The 24,287-nt window shown below is 41.8% G+C and overlaps 1 protein-coding gene across 4 annotated transcripts in view; it reads left to right on the top strand.

Moving 5' to 3' along the window:
- LOC117824657 overlaps positions 1–14,276 on the top strand; it is a 46,658-nt gene extending 32,382 nt beyond the window's left edge. For 3 of the 4 annotated variants that reach the window (XM_034700210.1, XM_034700207.1, XM_034700208.1), the window contains exons 10-15: positions 8,313–8,518; positions 8,620–8,644; positions 10,413–10,604; positions 12,312–12,517; positions 12,619–12,643; positions 13,746–14,276. In XM_034700210.1, the coding sequence (XP_034556101.1) occupies positions 8,313–8,518; positions 8,620–8,644; positions 10,413–10,604; positions 12,312–12,517; positions 12,619–12,643; positions 13,746–13,849 (758 nt within the window). In that variant the 3' untranslated portion in view covers positions 13,850–14,276. The remainder of the gene's footprint in view (positions 1–8,312; positions 8,519–8,619; positions 8,645–10,412; positions 10,605–12,311; positions 12,518–12,618; positions 12,644–13,745) is intronic. The other variant, XM_034700209.1, reaches the window with a different exon arrangement.
- The last annotated feature ends 10,011 nt before the right edge of the window (positions 14,277–24,287 follow it).

Here is a 24,287-nt window from a genome sequence, read left to right as displayed (position 1 = left end):
GTGATTAAGGGTCGAGGGATCGAGTTAAAGAGGGATGAGCAGGGGTCAACATAAGGACGGATGAGTAGGTGTCAAGGTAATAAGGGATGAGTAGGGGTTGAGGTAGGAAGTGATGAGTAGGGGTCAAGGTAAGGAGGGATGATTAAGGGTCAAAGTAGGAAGGGATGAGTAGGGGAGTAGATAAGGAGGGATGAGTAGGTGTCAAGGTAATAAGGGACGAGTAGGGGTCGAGGTAAGGAGGGATGAGCAGGGGTCGAGGTAAGAAGGGATGAGTAGGGGAGTAGATAAGGAGGGATGAGTAGGTGTCAAGGTAATAAGGGATGAGTAGGGGTCGAGGTAAGGAGGGATGATTAGGGGTCAAGGTAAGGAGGGCTGACTAGGGGTTGAGGGATCGGGTTAAAGAGGGATGAGTAGGAGTCAAGGCAAGGAGAGGTGATTAAGGGTCGAGGGATCGAGTTAAAGAGGGATGAGCAGGGGTCAAGATAAGGACGGATGAGTAGGTGTCAAGGTAATAAGGGATGAGTAGGGGTTGAGGTAGGAAGTGATGAGTAGGGGTCAAGGTAATAAGGGATGAGTAGGGGTCTAGGAATCGAGATAAGGAGGGTCGATTAGGGGTCAATGTAAGAAGGGATGAGTGGGGGTCGAGGATTCGAGTTAAAGAGGGATGAGCAGGGGTCAATGTAAGAAGCGATGAGCAGGGGTAGAGGTAAGGAGGGATGAGTAGGGGAGGATATAAGGAGGGATGAGTAGGTGTCAAGGTAATAAGGGATGAGTAGGGGTCGAGGTAAGAAGGGATGAGTAGGGGAGTAGATAAGGAGGGATGAGTAGGTGTCAAGGTAATAAGGGATGAGTAGGGGTCGAGGTAAGAAGGGATGAGTAGGGGTCGAGGTAAGGAGGGATGAGTAGGTGTCCAGGTAATAAGGGATGAGTAGGGGTCGAGGTAAGGAGGGATGAGCAGGGTCGAGGTAAGGAGGGATGAGTAGGTGTCAAGGTAATAAGGAATGAGCAGGGGTCGAGGTAAGGAGGGATGATTAAGGGTCAAAGTAGGAAGTGACAAGATCAATAACTAATATCTCTGTTGTGAGTCATCATCAGCTGCATAAATTAGAACAAACATATCAGGAACCAGCTGATCATAGTTTTTTTGTATCTTCTTTAACAGAGTATTTTTCTACCAATGTTCCTGCTTATCAACCAGACACGTTCAACCCACATCACTCAGCTTTGGAAGATTACCAGCAGACCCTGAAGGCAGCAGCAGTCAGCAGCTCTTAGAGCAGGGGGGCGGGTCCTCCTCCAGTCTGCGTGAGGAGTCTCTGCATTACTTCTGAAAGGAGTTAACATTAAATATACACTTCCATTTTTTAAAAACTTATTTTAAGCTGCATTAATAAGTTAAAATCTACATTATTGTAAATAAATACTGCGATTTTTCTGTCTTTGACAGGTTTTGACAGACCCTTTTCATTATTTATCTTTAGTTTTCACTAAACTATGAACTCCTGAGTCAATCATGCAGGTCTGAAATACTTAAATGCTTCTTTCTGCAATTCTTTGTGTGCATTTGTCACTTTGAGAACACCCTTTAAGATGCATTTGATACAAAAACAACATGTTTTTATGCATTAAGTTGTCAGCAATATCAGTCTTACTGATACCATTATTTTACTGCTTGATGGAGGCTGTGTACCTTGAAACCTCATTAAAAAGAGTCGCACAAGAACATAAGAAGTTCCCCTCTGTGGCTTTCTTTAAGTGATATCATATATTTTTATGTGCAGAAGTTTGAGTTGGTGAACACATGTGCTTAATAAATTACATAAAGCATGATCAATAATTAAGTAAGTGTATTTTTTGTCTGTACACATTTTTTAAAGAATCATAAAAATGGGTTGAATGCTTTCTCTCAGCACTTTCACTTCCTCCTGTCACCACTAGAGGGAGCACATGCAGGAAGTCTTTAATGTAATCTAATACAAACACGTACAAAAAACTGATCATATCACATTAACCTCTCCTTCTTTATCTATTTCTTCTCTCTGGCTTCATACAATCAGGGCCACGTGTCTGCTGCATGCACGCTCTCTGTTCTGTGGTCAGTTGGTGCTCAGCCTCTCCCAGTATAAGCAAAAGTGAAAGTGTTGCTCAGACAGAGAGCAGATCAGACTGGGACTAACATGCCAGAGATATTAGAAACAAATTATCAATCTCTTTCGTAAGTGGATCATTTTCAATCATTCCTTTCAGGCTATAAAAACAGCAGAATCTCTTCAATGCAGCGGAATAATAGAGATTATATTCTCCTAAGGTATTTTGGACTCTGTGTCTCATTGCTGGGGGAAAGCTTGAGCAGAGCAGCTGTGACAAAGCAGCTTGTGATGCTTACTTTTAAAGCTTTGTTCTCTTTTTGTTAAATGATGGTGACTAAAGATTAATCTGTGTTTTTAATCTCCTTTTCAGGGACATGGAGTCGAACACACCAAAAGGTAAGATGATTTATTTATTGTTTCAGGAAATTGAGACATTACATGCTTTACTTTCTCTTCTGCAGTATTTTAAGTTGATTAAACACAAATGAGGAAGTGAAAGAATGGAGGTTGTTCGATCATGTGCTCACAGTTATGCTGGTTGTGTGTAAAATGTCACAACGTAGTGAAAGTGAAAAGAAAACACAGACTATTAGTTTTTTTTAACACAACTGACTCCACAACTTCTCTGAAACTGGACTTTGACCCAAAACACAAAGAATGTTCTGCGCTCACTTTACTCTTTGTATGATAACACACTTCAGCAGCTACTTTGACTTTTATAAATGTGTCTGTATGTTTCTGTCCATAAGAAAAGAATTTAAGTAGGGATCAAGTTATTGAAAGGATAACAGAGGGTTGAAGTAAGGAGGGATGAATAGGGGTCAAGGTAAGGAGGGATAATTAAGGTTTAAGTAGAGAGGGGGGGATAATTAGGGTTTGAGGAAGGGAGGTATGAGTTGGGGTTGAGGTAAGGAGGGAGGAGTTTGAGGTGAGGTATAAAGGGATGAGTAGTGGTCAAGTTAGGGAGGAATGACTAGTGGTTGAGGTACGAAAGGATGATTAGGGGTCGAGGCAAAGAGGGATGATTAGGGGTTGAGGTATGGAGCATGAGTAGGGGTCAAGGGGTTGAGTAATAGAGGGATGAGTAGGGGTCGAGGTTAGGGAGGGGCTGAGAAGGACATGAGGTAAGAGGGGGTCAAGGTAGGAAGGGATAAGAGTGGATTGAAGTAAGGCAGCATTAGTAATGGTTGAGGTAATGAAGGATGAATAGGGGTCAAGGTAAGGAGGGATACTTAAGGTTTAAGTAGAGAGGAATGAATAGGGGTTGAGGTGGGGGGGGTAATTAGGGGTCGAGGGAGGTATGAGTTGGGGTTGAGGTAAGGAGGGAGGAGTTTGAGGTGAGTTATAAAGGGATGAGTAGTGGTCAAGTTAGGGAGGAATGACTAGTGGTTGAGGTACGAAAGGATGATTAGGGGTCGAGGCAAAGAGGGATGATTAGGGGTTGAGGTATGGAGCATGAGTAGGGGTCAAGGGGTCGAGTAATAGAGGGATGAGTAGGGGTTGAGGTTAGGGAGGGGCTGAGAAGGACATGACGTAAGAGGGGGTCAAGGTAGGAAGGGATAAGAGAGGATTGAAGTAAGGCGGCATTAGTAATGGTTGAAGTAAGGAAGGATGAGTAGGGGTCAAGGTAAGGAGGGATACTTAAGGTTTAAGTAGAGAGGAATGAATAGGGGTTGAGGTGGGGGGGATAATTAGGGGTCAAGGGAGGTATGAGTTGGGGATGAGGTAAGGAGGGAGGAGTTTGAGGTGAGGTATAAAGGGATGAGTAGTGGTCAAGTTAGGGAAGAATGACTAGTGGTTGAGGTACGAAAGGATGATTAGGGGTCGAGGCAAAGAGGGATGATTAGGGGTTGAGGTATGGAGCATGAGTAGGGGTCAAGGGGTCGAGTAATAGAGGGATGAGTAGGGGTTGAGGTTAGGGAGGGGCTGAGAAGGACATGACGTAAGAGGGGGTCAAGGTAGGAAGGGATAAGAGAGGATTGAAGTAAGGCGGCATTAGTAATGGTTGAAGTAAGGAAGGATGAGTAGGGGTCAAGGTAAGGAGGGATACTTAAGGTTTAAGTAGAGAGGAATGAATAGGGGTTGAGGTGGGGGGGGTAATTAGGGGTCGAGGGAGGTATGAGTTGGGGATGAGGTAAGGAGGGAGGAGTTTGAGGTGAGGTATAAAGGGATGAGTAGTGGTCAAGTTAGGGAGGAATGATTAGTGGTTGAGGTACGAAAGGATGATTAGGGGTCGACGCAAAGAGGGATGATTAGGGGTTGAGGTATGGAGCATGAGTAGGGGTCAAGGGGTTGAGTAATAGAGGGATGAGTAGGGTCGAGGTTAGGGAGGGGATGAGAAGGACATGAGGTAAGAGGGGGTCAAGGTAGGAAGGGATAAGAGTGGATTGAAGTAAGGAGGCATTAGTAATGGTTGAGGTAAGGAGGAATGAGTAGGGGTCAAGGTAAGGAGGGATAATTAAGGTTTAAGTAGAGAGGAATGAGTAGGGGTTGAGGTGGGGGGGTAATTAGGGGTCGAGGGAGGTATGAGTTGGGGTTGAGGTAAGGAGGGAGGAGTTTGAGGTGAGGTATAAAGGGATGAGTAGTGGTCAAGTTAAGGAGGAGTGATTAGTGTTTGGGGTACGAAAGGATGATTAGGTGTCAAGGCAGGGATGCATGAGTAGGGGTCAAGGCAAAGAGGGATGATTAGGGGTTGAGATGGGGAGCATGAGTAGGGGTCGTAGGATCGAGGAATAGAATTATGAGTAGGGGTCGAGGTAAGAAGGGGTGAGAAGGGGTCAAGTTAGGGAGGAATGATTAGTGGTTGAGGTACGAAAGGATGATTAGGGGTTGAGGTAGGGAGCATGAGTAAGGGTCGAGAGATGGAGTAATAGAGGGATGAGTAGGGGTCAAGGTTAGGGGAGGGGTGAGAAGGGGATTGAAGTAAGGAGGCATTAGTAATGGTTGAGGTAAGGAAGGATGAGTAGGGGTCAAGGAAAGGAGTGATTATTAGGGGTCAAAGTAAGTAAGGGATGAGTAGGGGTCGAGGGAAGGATGCACGAGCAGGGGTCGAGGTCAGGAGGCAGGAGTAATAGTCGAGGTCAGGAGGCAGGAGTAATAGTCGAGGTCAGGAGGCATGAGTAGGTGCCGAGGTCAAGAGGCAGGAGTTGGGGTCGAGCTTAAGAGGCAGGAGTATGAGTCAAGGTCAAGAGGTAGGAGAAGGGTCAAGTTAAGGAGGCATAAGTAGGAGCCGAGGTCAGGAGGCATGAGTAGGAGCCGAGGTCAGGAGGCATGAGTAGGGGTCAAGGTCAGGAGGCATGAGTAGGAGTCGAGGTCAGGAGGCATGAGTAGAAGTCGAGGTCAGGAGGCATGAGTAGGGGTCGAGGTCAAGAGGCATGAGTAGGAGTCGAGGTCAGGAGGCATGAGTAGGGGTCGAGGTCAAGAGGCATGAGTAGGGGTCAAGGTCAGGAGGCATGAGTAGGAGTCGAGGTCAGGAGGCAGGAGTATGAGTCAAGGTCAAGAGGTAGGAGAAGGGTCAAGTTAAGGAGGCATGAGTAGGAGCCGGGGTCAGGAGGCATGAGTAGGACTCAAGGTCGAGAGGCAGGAGTAGGGGTTAAGATAGGGAGGCAGGAGTAGGAGTCGAGGTCAAGAGGCAGGAGTATGAGTCAAGGTCAAGAGGTAGGAGAAGGGTCAAGGTCAGGAGGCATGAGTAGGGTTTGAGGTAGGGAGGCATGAGTACGGGTTGAGGTAGGGAGCATGAGTAGGACTTGAGGTAAGGACAGTTAAGTTTTAAGCTTCTCCTTTGTCTTGTTTTAGAGATGACGCTTCATAAAACAGTTTAAAACTTTGTTCTTCTTTGACTCAAACATTCTTCTCCATCCTCAGTGCCCTTTAAGAAGTTCTTCGTGATAGTATCCGGCAGAACCCAGGATGCTCATAAATCCATGGTTGAAAATTTGAAAAGTATTCGCCAGGTTGAGGTGTCCACTCTTGACAAGAGTGACTACATTCTGCTGTTCTGTCCCATCGCTTCACGAGTGGGAACTGATATCAGTGAGGCCTTGGAGAACGTTCCAGGTAGGTAGTGGATTTGACTGAACCTGGATCTATTTAATTATTTAAGGCTTAAACAAGAAGTATTCATTAAAGACTTAAAGAAACTATCATGTTTGCTTGGTCTGATATTGGGATATAAGTTACAATCAGCAAAGCCTTATGTGATAAAAAGAATTACTTCATTAATATCCAGTTTGATTTCTAGAGCTGGGTATCCCATGATTCCAAAGGTCCTGGTTTGAGTCTGTTTGAATCGATTAGATACGACTGAATTTGGTTCAATTAGATTTTGTTTTATTTAATTTGATTCAAGATTCAATTTGTATGGATACGATTCGATTTGATTCCTGATTGAATTAGATCCAACTCGATTTGGCGAAATGCTGTTTATTTGTTGCAATTCGATCTAATTCAACTTGGTTCCATTAGATTTATTCAATAGATTCCTGATTCAATTCGATTCGAGTTGATTCAGTTCAACACGATATGATAAGATTCAATTTGACTCGATTCGGTTCAAATAGATTATTTCTGATTCCTGATTTAATATTTGATTACTGATTCAATATGCGATTAAATGTTTGATTTTGATTCTTGATTCGATTCTTGATTCGATTCTCGATTCGATTCTCGATTCGATTCTCGATTCGATTCTTATTCGATTAAATTGATTCAGTCTAACTCAATTTGGTTCAATACAATTTTGTCTCATTCGACTTGATTCGATTCGATTCAAATTGAATCGATCTGAATTGATTTAAATTAAATCTGACTTGATTTGGTTCAATTAGATTTATTCATAGATTCTCGATTCAATTCGATTCAAGTTGATTCAGTTCAACTCAATTTGATAAGATTCAATCTGACTCAATTCGGTTCAAATAGATTATTTCTGATTTCTGATTCCCGATTTAATATTTGATTAAATATGCGATTAAATGATCGATTTGATTCACGATTCGATTCATGATTCGATTCAATTCATTAAAATTCGACTTAAATTGATTCAGTCTGATGCAATTTGGTTCAATACAATTTTGTCTCATTCGATTTGATTCGATTTGATTCGAATTGAATCGATCTGAATTGATTTGAATTAAATCTGACTTGATTTGGTTCAATTTGATTTCGTTTTATTCAATTCCATTTGATACAAGTTGACTCGATGTGATTCAATTAGATTTATTCATAGATTCTCGATTCAATTCGATTCGAGTTGATTCAGTTCAACTCGATTTGATAAGATTCAATCTGACTCGATTTGGTTCAAATAGATTATTTCTGATTCCAAATTTAATATTTGATTACTGATTCAATATGCGATTAAATGTTCGATTTGATTCACGATTCGATTCACGATTTGGTTTAATTCATTAAAATTCGACTTAAATTGATTCAGTCTGACTCTATTTGGTTGAATACGATTTTGCCTCATTTGATTTGATTCGATTCAATTTGAGTCGAAATGATTTAAATTAAATCTGACTTGATTTGGTTCAATTAGATTTATTCAATAGATTCCCGATTCAATTCGATTCGAGTTGATTCAGTTCAACTCGGTTTGATAAGATTCAATCTGACTCGATTTGGTTCAAATAGATTATTTCTGACTCCCGATTTAATATTTTATTACTGATTCAATAAGCAATTAAATGTTCGATTCAATTCTCAATTCGATTCTCGATTCGATTTGATTTGATTCAATTCAACTCGACTCGATGTGATTCAATTAGATTTATTCAATTCGATTCCTGATTCAGTTCTGTTGGAGTTGGTTCAGTTAAACTTAATTTGATTCGATTCAATCTGACTCGATTTTTGTCCAATTCAATTTGATTCATTTCTATTCGATTCGAAATGATCTGACTTGATTTGCTTCAGATTGATTTTGATTTTATTCATTAAGGGATATTTCTGTTACATTACCAATGTTGTTTCCTTATGAAAAAGATGATCACATATATCAGGAACTTCCTAACCCAGTGCATTGTTGAAAACATGAAAGGTCACTGTAAGACTGTACAGACATACTGTGTATCCTAGCATATGAAATGAGCTGAATGGTTACTTAAACCCAAATTTCCTCCCCAGTGTGGTTTGTCTCAATCTATATCTATATTAAAAGATTGCTGCCTCTTCATAAGCTTCATCTTGTTTCTGAATGATTTCATATTTCTGTACTTACAGATGATAAACAAGTGATAATGGTGGTGATGCATCACACCTTCAATCCTGAGCAAACTGTAGCCGACAGCAGGAGACTGGTGACCAACCCAAACGTCTGCCTTGTCGTGGACACTCTCTTCTATGACGGACATTTCCTGGGGAACTGTAACCGCAATGAGATCGCATTGTATGAGATGAAGACGCTTCTCGGAGTTCCTGCTCTTCTGGTAAAACTACTGAAACTCAAAGTAGAAAGCTGTGATGTTATGGAAAGATGCGGTCTGAATAACAGATTCATATCATTCTTATTCTTTGTCTTTTCTTACAGAGCCGTTTTGGGGGCAACTCCAGTCGTAAGTGTGATTAGAATTACCTTTTAATTTCATTAAGATGACCAAATGTGTATGAAACATTTATATCCTTCTTCAGTCTGAAATGGCTGGGAGGTGAACCCATGATGGAGCTTCTTTCTCTTAAACGTGACATATTCTGCTCTTTTTCATCAACATATATTGGTCTAAGAGGTCCCCAAAACATGTCTTTAAAGTTTATTGCTCATAAAAACTGGGTTTAAGTAGAGAGGGGGGGATAATTAGGGTTTGAGGAAGGGAGGTATGAGTTGGGGTTGAGGTAAGAAGGGAGGAGTTTGAGGTGAGGTATAAAGGGATGAGTAGTGGTCAAGTTAGGGAGGAATGACTAGTGGTTGAGGTACGAAAGGATGATTAGGGGTCGAGGCAAAGAGGGATGATTAGGGGTTGAGGTATGGAGCATGAGTAGGGGTCAAGGGGTCGAGTAATAGAGGGATGAGTAGGGTCGAGGTTAGGGAGGGGGTGAGAAGGACATGAGGTAAGAGGGGGTCAAGGTAGGAAGGGATAAGAGTGGATTGAAGTAAGGCAGCATTAGTAATGGTTGAGGTAAGGAAGGATGAATAGGGGTCAAGGTAAGGAGGGATAATTAAGGTTTAAGTAGAGAGGAATGAGTAGGGGTTGTGGTGGGGGGGTTACTTAGGGGTCGAGGGAGGTATGAGTTGGGGTTGAGGTAAGGAGGGAGGAGTTTGAGGTGAGGTATAAAGGGATGAGTAGTGGTCAAGTTAGGGAGGAGTGATTAGTGGTTGGGGTACGAAAGGACGATTAGGTGTCAAGGCAGGGATGCATGAGTAGGGGTCAAGGCAAAGAGGAATGATTAGGGGTTGAGATGGGGAGCATGAGTAGGGGTCGTAGGATCGAGGAATAGAATTATGAGTAGGGGTCGAGGTAAGAAGGGGTGAGAAGGGGTTGAGTTGAGGAGGATGAATGGGGGTCAAGGTAAGGAGGGATAATTAAGGTTTAAGTAGAGAGGGATTAGTAGGGGTTGGGGGGGGGTAATTAGGGGTCGCGGTAGGGAGGTATGAGTTGGGGTTGAGGTAAGGAGGGATGAGTTTGAAGTGAGGTATAAAGGGATGAGTAGTGGTCAAGTTAGGGAGGAATGATTAGTGGTTGAGGTACGAAAGGATGATTAGGGGTTGAGGTAGGGAGCATGAGTAGGGGTCGAGAGATGGAGTAATAGAGGGATGAGTAGGGGTCAAGGTTAGGGAGGGGTGAGAAGGGGATTGAAGTAAGGAGGCATTAGTAATGATTGAGGTAAGGAAGGATGAGTAGGGGTCGAGGAAAGGAGTGATTATTAGGGGTCAAAGTAAGTAAGGGATGAGTAGGGATCGAGGGAAGGATGCACGAGCAGGGGTCGAGGTCAGGAGGCATGAGTAATAGTCGAGGTCAGGAGGCATGAGTAGGTGCCGAGGTCAAGAGGCAGGAGTATGAGTCAAGGTCAAGAGGTAGGAGAAGGGTCAAGTTAAGGAGGCATGAGTAGGAGCCGAGGTCAGGAGGCATGAGTAGGAGCCGAGGTCAGGAGGCATGAGTAGGAGCCGAGGTCAGGAGGCATGAGTAGGGGTCGAGGTAAGGAGGCATGAGTAGGGTTTGAGGTAAGGAGGCATGAGTACGGGTTGAGGTAGGGAGCATGAGTAGGACTGGAGGTAAGGACAGTTAAGTTTTAAGCTTCTCCTTTGTCTTGTTTCAGAGATGACGCTTCATCAAACAGTTTAAAACTTTGTTCTTCTTTGACTCAAACATTCTTCTCCATCCTCAGTGCCCTTTAAGAAGTTCTTCGTGATAGTATCCGGCAGAACCCAGGATGCTCATAAATCCATGGTTGAAAATTTGAAAAGGATTGGCCAGGTTGAGGTGCCCACTCTTGACAAGAGTGACTACATTCTGCTGTTCTGTCCCATCCCTTCACGAGAGGGAATGGATGTCAGTGAGGCCTTGGAGAACGTTCCAGGTAGGTAGTGGATTTGACTGAACCTGGATCTATTTAATTATTTAAGGCTTAAACAAGAAGTATTCATTAAAGACTTAAAGAAACTATCATGTTTGCTTGGCCTAATATTGGGATATAAGTTACAATCAGCAAAGCCTTATGTGATAAAAAGAATTACTTCATTAATATCCAGTTTGATTTCTAGAGCTGGGTATCCCATGATTCCAAAGGTCCTGGTTTGAGTCTATTTGAATCGATTAGATACGACTGAATTTGGTTCAATTAGATTTTGTTTTATCCAATTTGATTCAAGATTCAATTTGTATGGATACGAATCGATTTGATTCCTGATTGAATTAGATCCAACTCGATTTGGTTAAATGCTGTTTATTTGTTGCAATTCGATCTAATTCGACTTGGTTCCATTAGATTTATTCAATAGATTCCTGATTCAATTCGATTCGAGTTTATTCAGTTCAACTCAATTTGATAAGATTCAATCTGACTCGATTCGGTTCAAATAGATTATTTCTGATTTCTGATTCCCGATTTAATATTTGATTCAATATGCGATTAAATGAACGATTTGATTCACGATCCGATTCATGATTCAATTCAATTCATTAAAATTCGACTTAAATTGATTCAGTCTGATGCAATTTGGTTCAATACAATTTTGTCTCATTCGATTTGATTCGATTCAATTCGATTCGATTCGAATTAAATCTGACTTGATTTGGTTCAATTTGATTTCGTTTTATTCAATTCCATTTGATACAAGTTGACTCGATGTGATTCAATTAGATTTATTCATAGATTCTCGATTCAATTCGATTCGAGTTGACTCAGTTCAACACGATTTGATAAGATTCAATCTGACTCGATTCGGTTCAAATAGATTATTTCTGATTCCCGATTTAATATTTGATTACTGATTCAATATGCGATTAAATGTTCGATTTGATTCACGATTGATTCACGATTTGATTCTCGATTTGATTCTCGATTTGATTAAATTCATTGAAATTCAACTTAAATTGATTCAGTCTGATTCGATTTGGTTCAATATGATTTTGTGTTATTCTATTCAATTCAATTTGATTCGAATTGATTCGATCTGAATTGATTTAAATTAAATCTGACTTGATTTGGTTCAAATAGATTATTTCTGATTCCCGATTTAATATTTTATTACTGATTCAATATGCATTTAAATGTTCGATTCAATTCTCGATTCGATTCGATTCAATTTGACACGATCTGATTTAATTAGATTTATTCAATTCGATTCCTGATTCAGTTCTGTTGGAGTTGGTTCAGTTAAACTTAATTTGATTCGATTCAATCTGACTCGATTTTTGTTCAATTCAATTTGATTCATTTCTATTCGATTCGAAATGATCTGACTTGATTTGCTTCAGATTGATTTTGATTTTATTCATTAAGGGATATTTCTGTTACATTACCAATGTTGTTTCCTTATGTAAAAGATGATCACATATATAAGGAACTTCCTAACCCAGTGCATTGTTGGAAACATGAAAGGTCACTGTAAGACTGTACAGACATACTGTGTATCCTAGCATATGAAATGAGCTGAATGGTAACTTAAACACCAATGACTTCCCCAGTGTGGTTTTGTCTCAATCTATATCTATATTAAAAGATTGCTGCCTCTTCATAAGCTTCATCTTGTTTCTGAATGATTTCATATTTCTGTACTTACAGATGATAAACAAGTGATAATGGTGGTGATGCATCACACCTTCAATCCTAAGCAAACTGTAGCCGACAGCAGGAGACTGGTGACCAACCCAAATGTCTGCCTTGTCGTGGACACTCTCTTCTATGAAGGAAATCTACTGGGGAACTGTAACCACAATGAGATCGCATTGCATGAGATGAAGATGCTTCTCGGAGTTCCTGCTCTTCCGGTAGAACTACTCAAACTCAAAGTAGAAAGCTGTGATGTTATGGAAAGATGCGGTCTGAATAACAGATTCATATCATTCTTATTCTTTGTCTTTTCTTACAGAGCACTTTCTGGGACATCTGCAATTGTAAGTGTGATTATAATTACCTTTTAATTTCATTAAGATGACCAAATGTGTATGAAACATTTATATCCTTCTTCAGTCTGAAATGGCTGGGAGGTGAACCCATGATGGAGCTTCTGTCTCTTAAACGTGACATATTCTGCTCTTTTTCATCAACATATATTGGTCTAAGAGGTCCCCAAAACATGTCCTTAAAGTTTATGCTCATAAAAACACTTTGAAATCAGATTTTGGTCTGCCTGTAAACCCCTCTTTTTCCAGCCCTGCTCAGAACAGGCTGTTTTCTGTGTCTGTGCCTTTAAATGAGAATGAGCTCTCTGACCACGCCCCCTCAGGAAGTGGATGTGGCCTCGGCTCTCCAGCACGTTAATCTAATGTTTACATGTTGGCTGAATCACAGACCTGCTGAATCTGATCCAGAATCTGATCCTGACGGAGAGGCGCCTGCAGCAGGACCTTTCTGAACCATTGGTCACAGATTTAGTGTTTCTTGTTGTTTTATTTGTCAGTATGTCCACGTGTGTCTTGGTACACAGCTACCAACATGTAGCAATGTGGTTATGCTAATTAGCGCTAGCACTTTTCCATGACAAATAAAAATCATCCACTAGATCTTCAAATCTGCAGACGTGGGGAGTAAAACCGACCTCTGTGTTTATTAAGACAGCCTACAACTAGCATGCCTCCCTCCTAAGCTCCTTGTTAGCACACATGTGTGCAGGGAATGAAAAACGGAGGAGGGGTTGAGTTGTATTTTATACAGTCTATGGGCTGAACAAGCTCCGAGCTCTGACTTCCTGTTACAGACCGGATGGCGTTGTGACATATGAAAAACACTGAAAACTGAAACGGCTGGTTTCAGCACACATTTACAGAAAGGTGGAGAAATCAGAACAGGGGCAGAATGGATTCTTTTCATTTTCAGGGGGTTTGTAGACAGGGACACATATTTCAGGTAGAGAACCATTAAAAAGTCCATTTTGCATGATATATCACCTTTAAAACAGTGACACTCATTAAATGTAATTCTTGAGCAACTTCCTGTTTGTGTTGTTCGTGTCGAACGATACCAGATAAGTGATGGGCCTTTTGTTCTTCATTGTAGGGTTCAAAAGACAGAAGACCTCCGTCATCGTCGTTGGCATCGTGGTGCTCGTGGTAACTGGGATTGTCATCGCTTTGGTATTGCAGAAGAACAAGAAAAAATAAACAGTTGGCTGTTACTTCCCAAGTTCATTGTAGCATGGCATGAAAATATTCTTGGAGGGGCTGATGAATGTGTCATGTAATGCATGCCTGATAAAATGTGATGTTGTTTTATTGGAGGGGGATAAAGATGTCTCTGTGTTGAAGCATTTCAGTATTAAGCTTTTATTTTAAGACTCATACAGGAGTGAGATTCTATATCAAAAGAACATAACTTACTCACGCATAGGATAAGATCAGCAAGGTACCACTTTGTCCACAGGGGGGTGCAAAAATCAACCGTAACAAAAAGTTACTAAAAGGAGCTTTAAAGCATAATCAAGTATGTGATATCCGTACAGTGTGATCAAGAGTGTGTATGAACATTTGTTGAAAATGGACCATGAAGTAATTTACTTTCTGTAAACTTAAATAAAGTCCCCTGTCTGTCTTTCATGTCTTGTCTCTTTTTTAATTGGCCGACTGTCAATCCATCAATCCAACAATCCATATATAATGACTACACATAAATCAGAAATGGATTTAGAAGTAGAAACTACTTCCACCAGATCTGTGCCCGGTCCATCAAGGATCCTCCTCCTCCTCTCCTCATCCATGTTGTCTTTCTGGTCCTCTGAAAACCTCTGACCTGTTGACTCCAGGTCCTGGCTCCGCTCATCATGACTTTGGTTTGTTGCTGTAGTTAAGTGAAATACGTTCTGGTGATAACACAGAGTGTTTTATTCCGAAAATTAACCGGATGTTTTCATTTTGTTTAGGTGAAACCTGACTTCCTGTCCCGCTCCATCTGCTCTATTGAGATTGATGCGTCATGCTCCGGCATCCGGCAACAATAGAAGTCTTGTGGATCAGAGACGCAGCCGGGACGCTACGGAGCAGGTCCAGTGGAAGTTAACACATAGACTAGAATAGAAACCTATCAGATCCGATGCTGTGACGGAGCGGACACAGATCTGGTGGTATTTGGCCGTAATGCACACCTGTTACAATAAAATGTATATAAATAAACAACAAAGGGAAATAGTCAAGTGGTAACCTATGGTCTAAAAATATGAGGCCAATGCGGAAGTGTTAAAAACTGCAGTTCATCCAGGGTCTGCTTGAGGCCGGCTCCGGAAGTGCCAGGAACCACATACACACCCATTTAAAAAAGCCGATCTTTAAAGCAGGGGTTGAATTTTTTTCTAACGCCGCAATTTCAAAGATATTAAGATTACAATTTTTTGCCCAAATAAGGACATGACTGACTTGACTGACAGGCGGGAACACATAGCTGTTCGCTAGGAGGCTAAAACTCCGCCTCTTTACGTCACACTTTGACTGGTTGAGTTCAAGCGGCAACCTCCGGTCTCCAACGATGAAGCCCATGCGGAAGTGTTATAAACTGCAATACATGGAGAATCCACTAGAGGCTGCAGAAACACCGGAAACCACATAGACATGAATGGGAAAAAGACGATCTTTGCAGCATTAATAAACATGTTTACAGCCTGGTTCAAAAAACGGCTTGGCCTATGTAGAAAATCTCTATATCGGCACACACTGTACGGGGGTTGAATATTTCAGTTTATAACACTTCCACATGGGCTTTATCGTTTGAGACCGGAGGTTGCCGCTTGGCGAGAACACATACTGTAGCTGTTGGCTAGGAGGCTCAAACCCCGCCTCTTTACGTCACACTCTGCCTGGTTGAGTTCTGCATTACCAATATGGCTGCCGCCGTCGATTGGCTTCAAAACAGCGCTTCAGAAACAGATGGGTGACGTCACAGATACTACGTCCATCATGTATACAGTCTATGCATCTGACGCACCAGTTGGGCTTCGAGACGCCTTTCCATGTCAATTTGATGAGAAGCGCTCTGAAATTGGAGGTCATGGGCGCGCCCAGCACAAAAAACAACAGCAGTAGTGGACACGGCACCTCATACATCACTTTTCTAATGAGTCTAGGTCACTCCCAAAGACTGTATAAAGTATGGACGTAGTATCCGTGACGTCACCCATCTGTTCCAGAACGCTATTTAGAAGCCAATCAACGGAGGCAGCCATATTGGAAATGTGGGAGTCACGTCAGTCATGTCCTTACTTTGTCAAAAACTCATAATCTTAATGTCTTCTGAACCGTCACGTTAGAAAAAAATTCACCCCCCGTACAGTGTGTGCCGATAGAGAGATTAGCTACCGTAGCCAAGCCGTTTTTTGAACCAGGCTGTAAACATGTTTATTAATGCTGCAAAGATCGTCTTTTTTTAATGGGTGTCTATGTGGTTTCCGGTGTTTCTGCAGCCAGTCTCAAGTGGATTCTCGATGTATTTCAGTTTATAACACTTCCTAATGGGCTTCATCGTTTGAGACCGGAGGTTGCCGCTTGGCGAGAACACATACTGTAGCTGTTGGCAAGGAGGCTCAAACCCTGCCTCTTTACGTCACACTCTGCCTGGTTGAGTTCTGCATTACCAATATGGCTGCCGCCGTCGATTGGCTTCAAAACAGCGCTCAGGAACAGATGGGTGACGTCACGGATACTACGTCCATCATGTATACAGTCTATGCATCTGACGCACCAGTTGGGCTTCGAGACGCCTTTCTTTCTTTCAATGGTCTTTTTATTGAACAACACTCATGACAAAACACAAAAGCACATGACAATTGACATACAGAAAGAAATAGCCACAGAATAGTTACGAACGATAAGGTAATGATCAGTTAGTCAAATAGACCAACAAAAAATAAATAAATAAACAAACAAACAAACAAAACAAAAAAACAACAGGACACAAACAAACAATCAGTTGTACAGTTCAGTTTTTATAAAAAAGAAAAAAGGCCAGGCTGCGTTTAGCACGCCATCACAATTGAACAGTGATTAATGTATAGTAGTAACACCCCCCCCCCCCCCCCCCCCCCCTCCCATCAAATAAACAAAGCTGACGAAAAAACAATTGGAAGGCAGAGAATGCACTAATTTAAATAAATAAATAAATAAAATTAATAATAATAATAATATATTAAAATCAATTAAAAAAACAAAAAAACAAAAAACAAACAAAAACAAAAAAAAACAGTACTGGAGACTACTCAGAAACAGCTGTTGTGGGTTTCTCAAAGTATATCAGGAAAGGGCGCCAAACTCTGTAAAATTTATTTTCTGTTCCTCGTGTGGTGAAACGGATTTTCTCCAGATTTAAATAACTCATCATATCTCTGATCCAGTGTGAAAGAGAGGGAGGAGTGGAATCTCTCCACCTAAGTAAGATTACCCGGCGAGCCAGCAAAGAAGAAAAGGCCAAAACTTCAAGTTTTGTTTTTGGTAAATCATCGTCTGGTGATATACCAAAGATAGCAGTCAAAGGGTTTGGAACCAATTGGTAGTTAAGGATTTCTGAGATGGTTTGAAAATAAGATGTCCAAAATGTTGTCAAGGTGGGACATGACCAGTACATGTGCAAAAGTGAGCCAGGGGCGACTTTCCATTTATCACAAGTGGGGTCAACATCAGGGTAAATACGAGCTAATTTGGTTTTAGAAATATGAATTCGATGAACTACTTTAAATTGTAAAAGAGCATGTCTGGCACATATAGAAGAGGAGTGTATGCGTTTCAGAGCTGACTCCCATGTCTTGTCTGTAAAAGTGAAATTAAGATCCTGCTCCCAAGCAGCTCTAATAACAGCCACAGGGGGGCAGTTCAACTTAGAAATTAGGTTATAGATCTTGGACATAATACCTTTAGATGTTGGATTGCTAGAGAGAAGTTCATCAATTGGGTTAGTTGGAGGTTCATGAGGAAAGTTTGGAGTTAATCTCTGGACATAATCGAGACGCCTTTCCATGTCAATTTGATGAGAAGCGCTCTGAAATTGGAGGTCATGGGCGCTCCCAGCACAAAAAACAACAGCAGTAGTGGACACGGCACCTAATACATCACTTTTCTAATGAGTCTAGGTCACTCTGTGTAGAAATTTACAAATGATAACAACATATTACATTATCAAGCAATGTAAAGCTTCTCAACATGAACAGAACATCGTTTGCAGGACGTGTTGATGATGACTGTGACCACGTCAAATTGCTAAGTTGGGCCCCTGTTTTTTTTTTTTTTAAGTTACATTTTTGGCCCTTGTGCCTTTATTTGACAGGACAGCTGGAGAGAGACGGGAAATGTGGGGAGTAGAGAGTGGGGGAAGACATGCAGGGAATTGTCGACCTGCCGGGAATCGAACCAGCGACCCCTGCGACGAGGACTGCAGCCTCTGTATATTGGGCGCTAAGACCACTAGGCCACCAGCGCCCCTGGGCCCCAGATTCTTGCCTGAGTTTCTGAATGTTGTTCTCCTGCATTTACCAACTTGGAAGCTAATTTTCCCGATGAGCTGACGTCACATGAATGCAGCATTTGCCTCCAGTGATTTTGCTTACTTTATAAGACATCCTGATCTGGCTCTTAAACTTTTCCATGAACAGACCTGGAGTCATGTCATACATTTGATGTCACTTGAAGTACATTGCTTCCTCTCTCTCTCTCTCTTTCTCCCCTTGATGACAGCTCTGCACCAGCAGAGGAGGTCTGCAGGAGGGGGGATTAGCTGACACGAGGGGGTGGTTTGGGGGGGGTGGGGTGTTAAGGTCACGCCTCTGGCCTAAAAAGGCGAAGCAGCAGCGGGCCGCTCTAAGAATAACTCAGGGCCTGGGGCTCAGGAACATGGCATGAATGTAACATTTCCTAATTAGTTCTACGGTTTATTTAGACAAATGTTTTTAATAGATGAGCGTCATTGATTGATGTTTGTTCATACTTAATAGATTCTAGTTGTGTTAAAGCAATGTCCACTCTGTACTCACGTGACTCCAGCAGCAACACTGACTGTTGGGATAAAGTTACCTCAAAGCTCTCTCTCCAAGCCTCTCTTTCCCTTCCGTCAGTCCGTCTGTCCCCGTGGTCGATCTAATTCTGTCAGAGCAGGCAGAGGGGGGGGGGTCCGGCTGCTCTATCTACAACCCTAGCTTCAACCAGGCAAAGGGCAAAGACACACTGGTCTCTGTCCGTCTCCCCAGCCTCATCCACTGCAGTGGATCTCTCTGGACCACCTCGCAAACATTCGGACCCATACAAGTTTGAGACTTTAGGAACCAGACAGAAAAATGCAGTTTTAAGTATCAAGAGGTGGAAAAAAGAGGTGTAGTGTTTCCAGTGGGGGCCAAAAGGCTCTGCTTTTCCATCTGCAGCATATGACGTGGCTTTATTGGAATTAAACACTTGGATTAAACCGCACAGTTACGGATCTACTTTTATTTTATGGCAACTTAATCTTGCACTGAGGATCTAACTTTTTTTTTTTTTGACACCATGACCGAAGCAGTGGAAGGTAAAGTATCCATCATTAAGTGTCACTAATCATGTCAAACACTTGGTTTTTGATGTGTTCATGGAGCTCTTTTCAGACTTGTTTTGTTTTGCACACAGTCGCTCTGATGTGCTCTCTGGTGTGTTGGAGAATTTCATGATTGGAGGTTTCTAAAAATATGCTGCTATCATGTAGCGGCTATTTGTAATGTAGCTGTAGGGACCATATGACTGTACTGTATATGATCAATCAGCATGAACAGTGTGAGTCCTGTTACATGATTTAACCACATCAGCTGATACTGTCGCTTGCTTTTGGTTGTTAATTTGGTGCATGTTGGATGAAAAAAGGCGACAGACGAGTGATGCTGTGAAAGCTCTGCACACCTTTGACCTCCCAGCAGCCCATCAACACGTAAAGTAGCTCGCTAGGTTCAGTTAAAAAATTACTTTCTGGAAAACAAACGTTTCAAGTCATGCTTCTTAACTTTTCAGAAGGTTTCAGCACATCTCAGGCGTTCTTCATCCAGAGCTGTTGGATACGGTGGTTGGGAAGTGCAATGCAAATTTATAAAGGATGAAACACTTTGACAAAGTTGGAGACAAATTCACATTTTGTAAAACAAAATAACATTAAACACTTTCACCAAAACAAATTTACAAACTTCAGATTATACCGGAAAAGGAATGTGCCGACGATTTTCAAAATAAAAGACGTCTGCAATGTGAAAATGTGCAACAGCCAGAGAATTAATATATTTTTTCATTGTACACCATCGTTCATTAATGTGTATAAAATATGTAATATATATATAATATATAATGAATATAATATGTAATGCAATGTATGTGTATGAATTGTATGTGCTTTGGCAACAACATGTCTTTGTTCATGCCAATAAAGCAAATTGAATTGAATTAATATATATTTGACATTAACAACCCTGTTCCCATTCAAATATTTTGATTCAGACTCATAAGAGAACTCCTCAAAATGTGTTCCTGCCAATCACAGCTATATCTGATTTGGAATTTCAAAATAAAAGACATTGGAAATTTTGCATATTCCAATGATTTGTGTGAGATTATGAAGAAAATCCCAGTTCCCACTGAATAGTGTTACACTAATAGTATGATTTAAAATGACTCTGTGGAAAAATAATCTCTGATTGGAAATATCCAGAATTATCGCTATTTTCTTCCAATTTCAAATGGTTGCATTTTTTAAAAAACTGCACATCAGATCAAGCTGTGATTGGCTGGATATCATTATGAGGTTGTCCACTGTTAGTCTGAGCTATAATTAGTCAGTGAAAACTAAGATTTGTTCATAATCTCTGACTAAAAATATCCAGAATTATCGCTATTTTTTTTCAAATTTCTTTTGGCTTTTATTTTGAAAGGTAATATCAGAATGTGATCCTGTGATTGGCAGGACAGTCTGTTTCTCTCTGCCAAAACTAACCGCTCACTTCCGGGTCACTTCCTGTATTTGGTACATTCCTTTTTGGCTAGAATCTGCCGTTTGTAAATTTGTGTCTGGACTGGTAAAAAAGTTCCATCACAAAGTGTTTCATCCTTTGTACATTTGAATTGCACTTCCCAGCCACCGTAGTTGGAGTTAGTGTTGAATGGTTATGTTATTTTAGAAAAACCACCAAGAAATTCCTGCTATAAGTAAGAAAACAAATAACATAATGTAGAAGACTGTCACACATGTTATCCTCTTAAATTTAGGATGTTATCACCAAGGAAGTAAGTCAGAATGCTCCTGTGCTAAAACATTGTACATTTTAAGATCCATGTATTGCTTTGAGGTCTTAAAGTCCAATCAGTTAAGTCCTGATCACAACATCTGACATCTTTTTGATTACAAGATCATTTACCTTCTCAAAGACGGTCGTGTTTGTGTCGTGTTTGTTGGCGAATGGCTTCTACTTAAGAAATGTTGCTATACTGGTATGGCTCAGTGCTACAATGATTCTTGAGTTTCCACAGAAAGTTAAATGCATAGAAATAAAGTTTCCTATGATGTTATTTTGGCAGCAAATCTTACTGGAGGAATTATGGGAGTTATGGAAATGTGAACATGTGAGCCAGGTGAGTGTGGAGGGTTTTTCGAGGGTTTTGATAGGACACAGTCCTTACATGGTGAAGTGATTTGATGTCCAGGGACGTGCGTTCAAGCCTTCCTCACTGAATCTTCACCATAGCATATGCTGTAGGTTTGATAGCCCTCGTACGTAGCATGACACGCACCTTCTAAAGAAATGTGACAACGTGTCAAAACGAGAGCATGTCAATGTTAACACAGCCCTAAGTTCCCACAGCCCTAAGTTCCCACAGCCCTATGTTTCCACAGCCCTATGTTTCCACAGCCCTTTGTTCCCACAGCCCTTTGTTCCCACAGCCCTAATTTCCCACAGCCCTATGTTCCCTCAGCCCTACGTTCCCACAACCCTATGTTCCCACAGCCCTATGTTCCCTCAGCCCTTTGTCCCCACAGCCCTTTGTTACCACAGCCCTAAGTTCCCACAGCCCTATGTTCCCACAGCCCTATGTTCCCTCAGCCCTATGTTCCCACATTCCTTTGTTCCCTCAGCCCTAAGTTCCCACAGCCCTATGTTCCCTCAGCCCTACGTTCCCACAACCCTATGTTCCCACAGCCCTTTGTTCCCACAGCCCTAAGTTCCCACAGCCCTAAGTTCCCACAACCCTATGTTCCCACAGCCCTTTGTTCCCACAGCCCTATGTTCCCACAGCCCTAAGTTCCCACAGCCCTATTTTCCCACAGCCCTTTGTTCCCACAGCCCTATGTTCCCACAGCCCTATGTTCCCACAGCCCTATGTTCCCACAGCCCTATGTTCCCACAGCCCTTTGTTCCCTCAGCTCTACGTTCCCACAGCCCTTTGTTCCCACAGCCCTAAGTTCCCACAGCCCTTTGTTCCCACAGCCCTTTGTTCCCACAGCCCTAAGTTCCCACAGCCCTATGTTCCCACAGCCCTTTGTTCCCACAACCGTATGTTCCCACAGCCCTTTGTTCCCACAGCCGTATGTTCCCACAGCCCTATGTTCCTACAGTCGTATGTTCCCACAGGCCTATGTTCCCACAGCCCTTTGTTCCCACAGCCCTATGTTCCAACAACCCTTTGTTCCCACAGCCCTACATTCCCACAGCCCTTTGTTCCCACAGCACTATGTTCCCACAGCCCTAAGTTCCCACAACCCTATGTTACCACAGCCCTTTGTTCCCACAACCCTATGTTCCCACAGCCCTACGTTCCCACAGCCCTATGTTACCACAGCCCTACGTTCCCACAGCCCTAAGTTCCCACAGCCCTATGTTCCCACAGCCCTTTGTTCCCACAGCCCTTTGTTCCCACAGCCCTATGTTCCCACATTCTGCTGCAGATTGAAATTAAATTACTCATTCATTCATTTACTATAAATTGCTTCCAAAAAATGTTGTGGGAGGATAGTCCTTAAATTGAAGGGCAATGTAGGAACACAAGACCTAATTTGAAAATGTCCTCAAAATGTGGGAACATAGGGATGTCCCTGGCAAAACAACACAGACCGCAATCCCTGTGACTGATTCGCTAGGTTGCATTGTGTTTCCTGCATTTACAGCTTTTCTGGAATGAGAAACTATAAATGAGTTGAGGAAAAAAACTTGTAGAGATCGCAAACACTCAAAAGACTCAGTTGCCAGGGTTTCCTGTGTGCTCAGACAACCAGAGGATGTCCCAGAACCGGAAACTGGTGATATGATGAGCAGATAAGTCGCACTCCTAACAGAGCAGACACGGGCGATCCAACCCCATGCAGTGGACGGCATAGAGTCAATGTAGATGTGTAAACAAGACTTTATACTTAGTCAAATGAATCATGAATATTCTTCATTACTGTAGGCCTGAAATACTGATCATATGTCGTGTCTAAGCCTCTAGCTGGGGCTGTAGTTCCACTTAATGTCTGCTGCTGTAACGCTCTAAAGCTCTACTACCCTGATGTAAACAAGCACAGGTGACAGATGTCATCTTGTAGCACTGTGTGGTTTGTCAGTATGTTGATGTAGTAAATGGAGATGAAGTTGAATGTAGCAATGAGGAACCAGCACAGGCATGTGGACGTTAACCTGCAAGGGGGACTGAAGGCTTGAGGTGTTAGCTCTGCTAGTGTTAGCCACACTTTTACCAGAGACTCTGTGATCCCGTTGTTAACTCTGTTTATATATTGTGCTTAGTTTTGACTGTTTGAGTGTTTTCTTACCTTTAGACTACTCCTTCAGTCACAGCTGTTTTAATACTGCTTTAAAGACGAATACACTTTGACACAAACATGAGATCAGACTCCACACTACAGCCATGTTTCCCTGACGTACACTACCAGTCAAAAGTTTGGAAACACCGTCTCATTCAAGGGTTAGTATTTATTTTAATTATTTGAAACACTGTAGATTAATACTGAAGACATCAAAACAATGAAAGAACACATATGGAATTATTTAATTGTTAAAAAAGTGTTAAACAAAGCAGAATATGTTTAATATTTTAGATTCTGTAAAGTAGACCCCTTTTTCCTTCGTGACAGCTTTGCACACTCTTGGTATTCTCTCAGTCTGCTTCATGAAGTGGTCTCCTGGAATGGTTTCTAATGAACATGAGCCTTGTCAAGAGTTCATTTGAGATCATCAGTTGTGTTGTTCAGAGGTAGGGTTAGCACACAATGGATAGCCCTGTTTGACTACTGTTGTAATCCAGATTATGGCAAAAACCAGATTATTCCATAGTTTTGATGTCTTCAGTGTTAATCTACAATGTTGAAAATAATTACAATAAATAAAAACCATTGCATGAGAAGGTGTGTATAAACTTTTAGTGGTGTAGTTCATTTCTTTCTAACACTACAGCAGGTGCACCACGTTGAAAATGTAAACAGCAGCTTAAACCAAGCTTCTTATGGCAGCCACATCCTACAGTATAAGGTCTCTGCTGCACTGACTTGAGCTCCATGCACTCACTGAGTAAATGTTATGACTACGCTCTCTGTATTCTGACTGAATAGGCAACAACTGGCCCCTAATGACTCCTC

Source organism: Notolabrus celidotus, chromosome 13 (genome assembly GCF_009762535.1).
Source record: "Notolabrus celidotus isolate fNotCel1 chromosome 13, fNotCel1.pri, whole genome shotgun sequence".
Lineage (NCBI taxonomy): Eukaryota > Metazoa > Chordata > Actinopteri > Labriformes > Labridae > Notolabrus > Notolabrus celidotus.
This window is presented reverse-complemented; position numbering and strand designations above follow the sequence as displayed.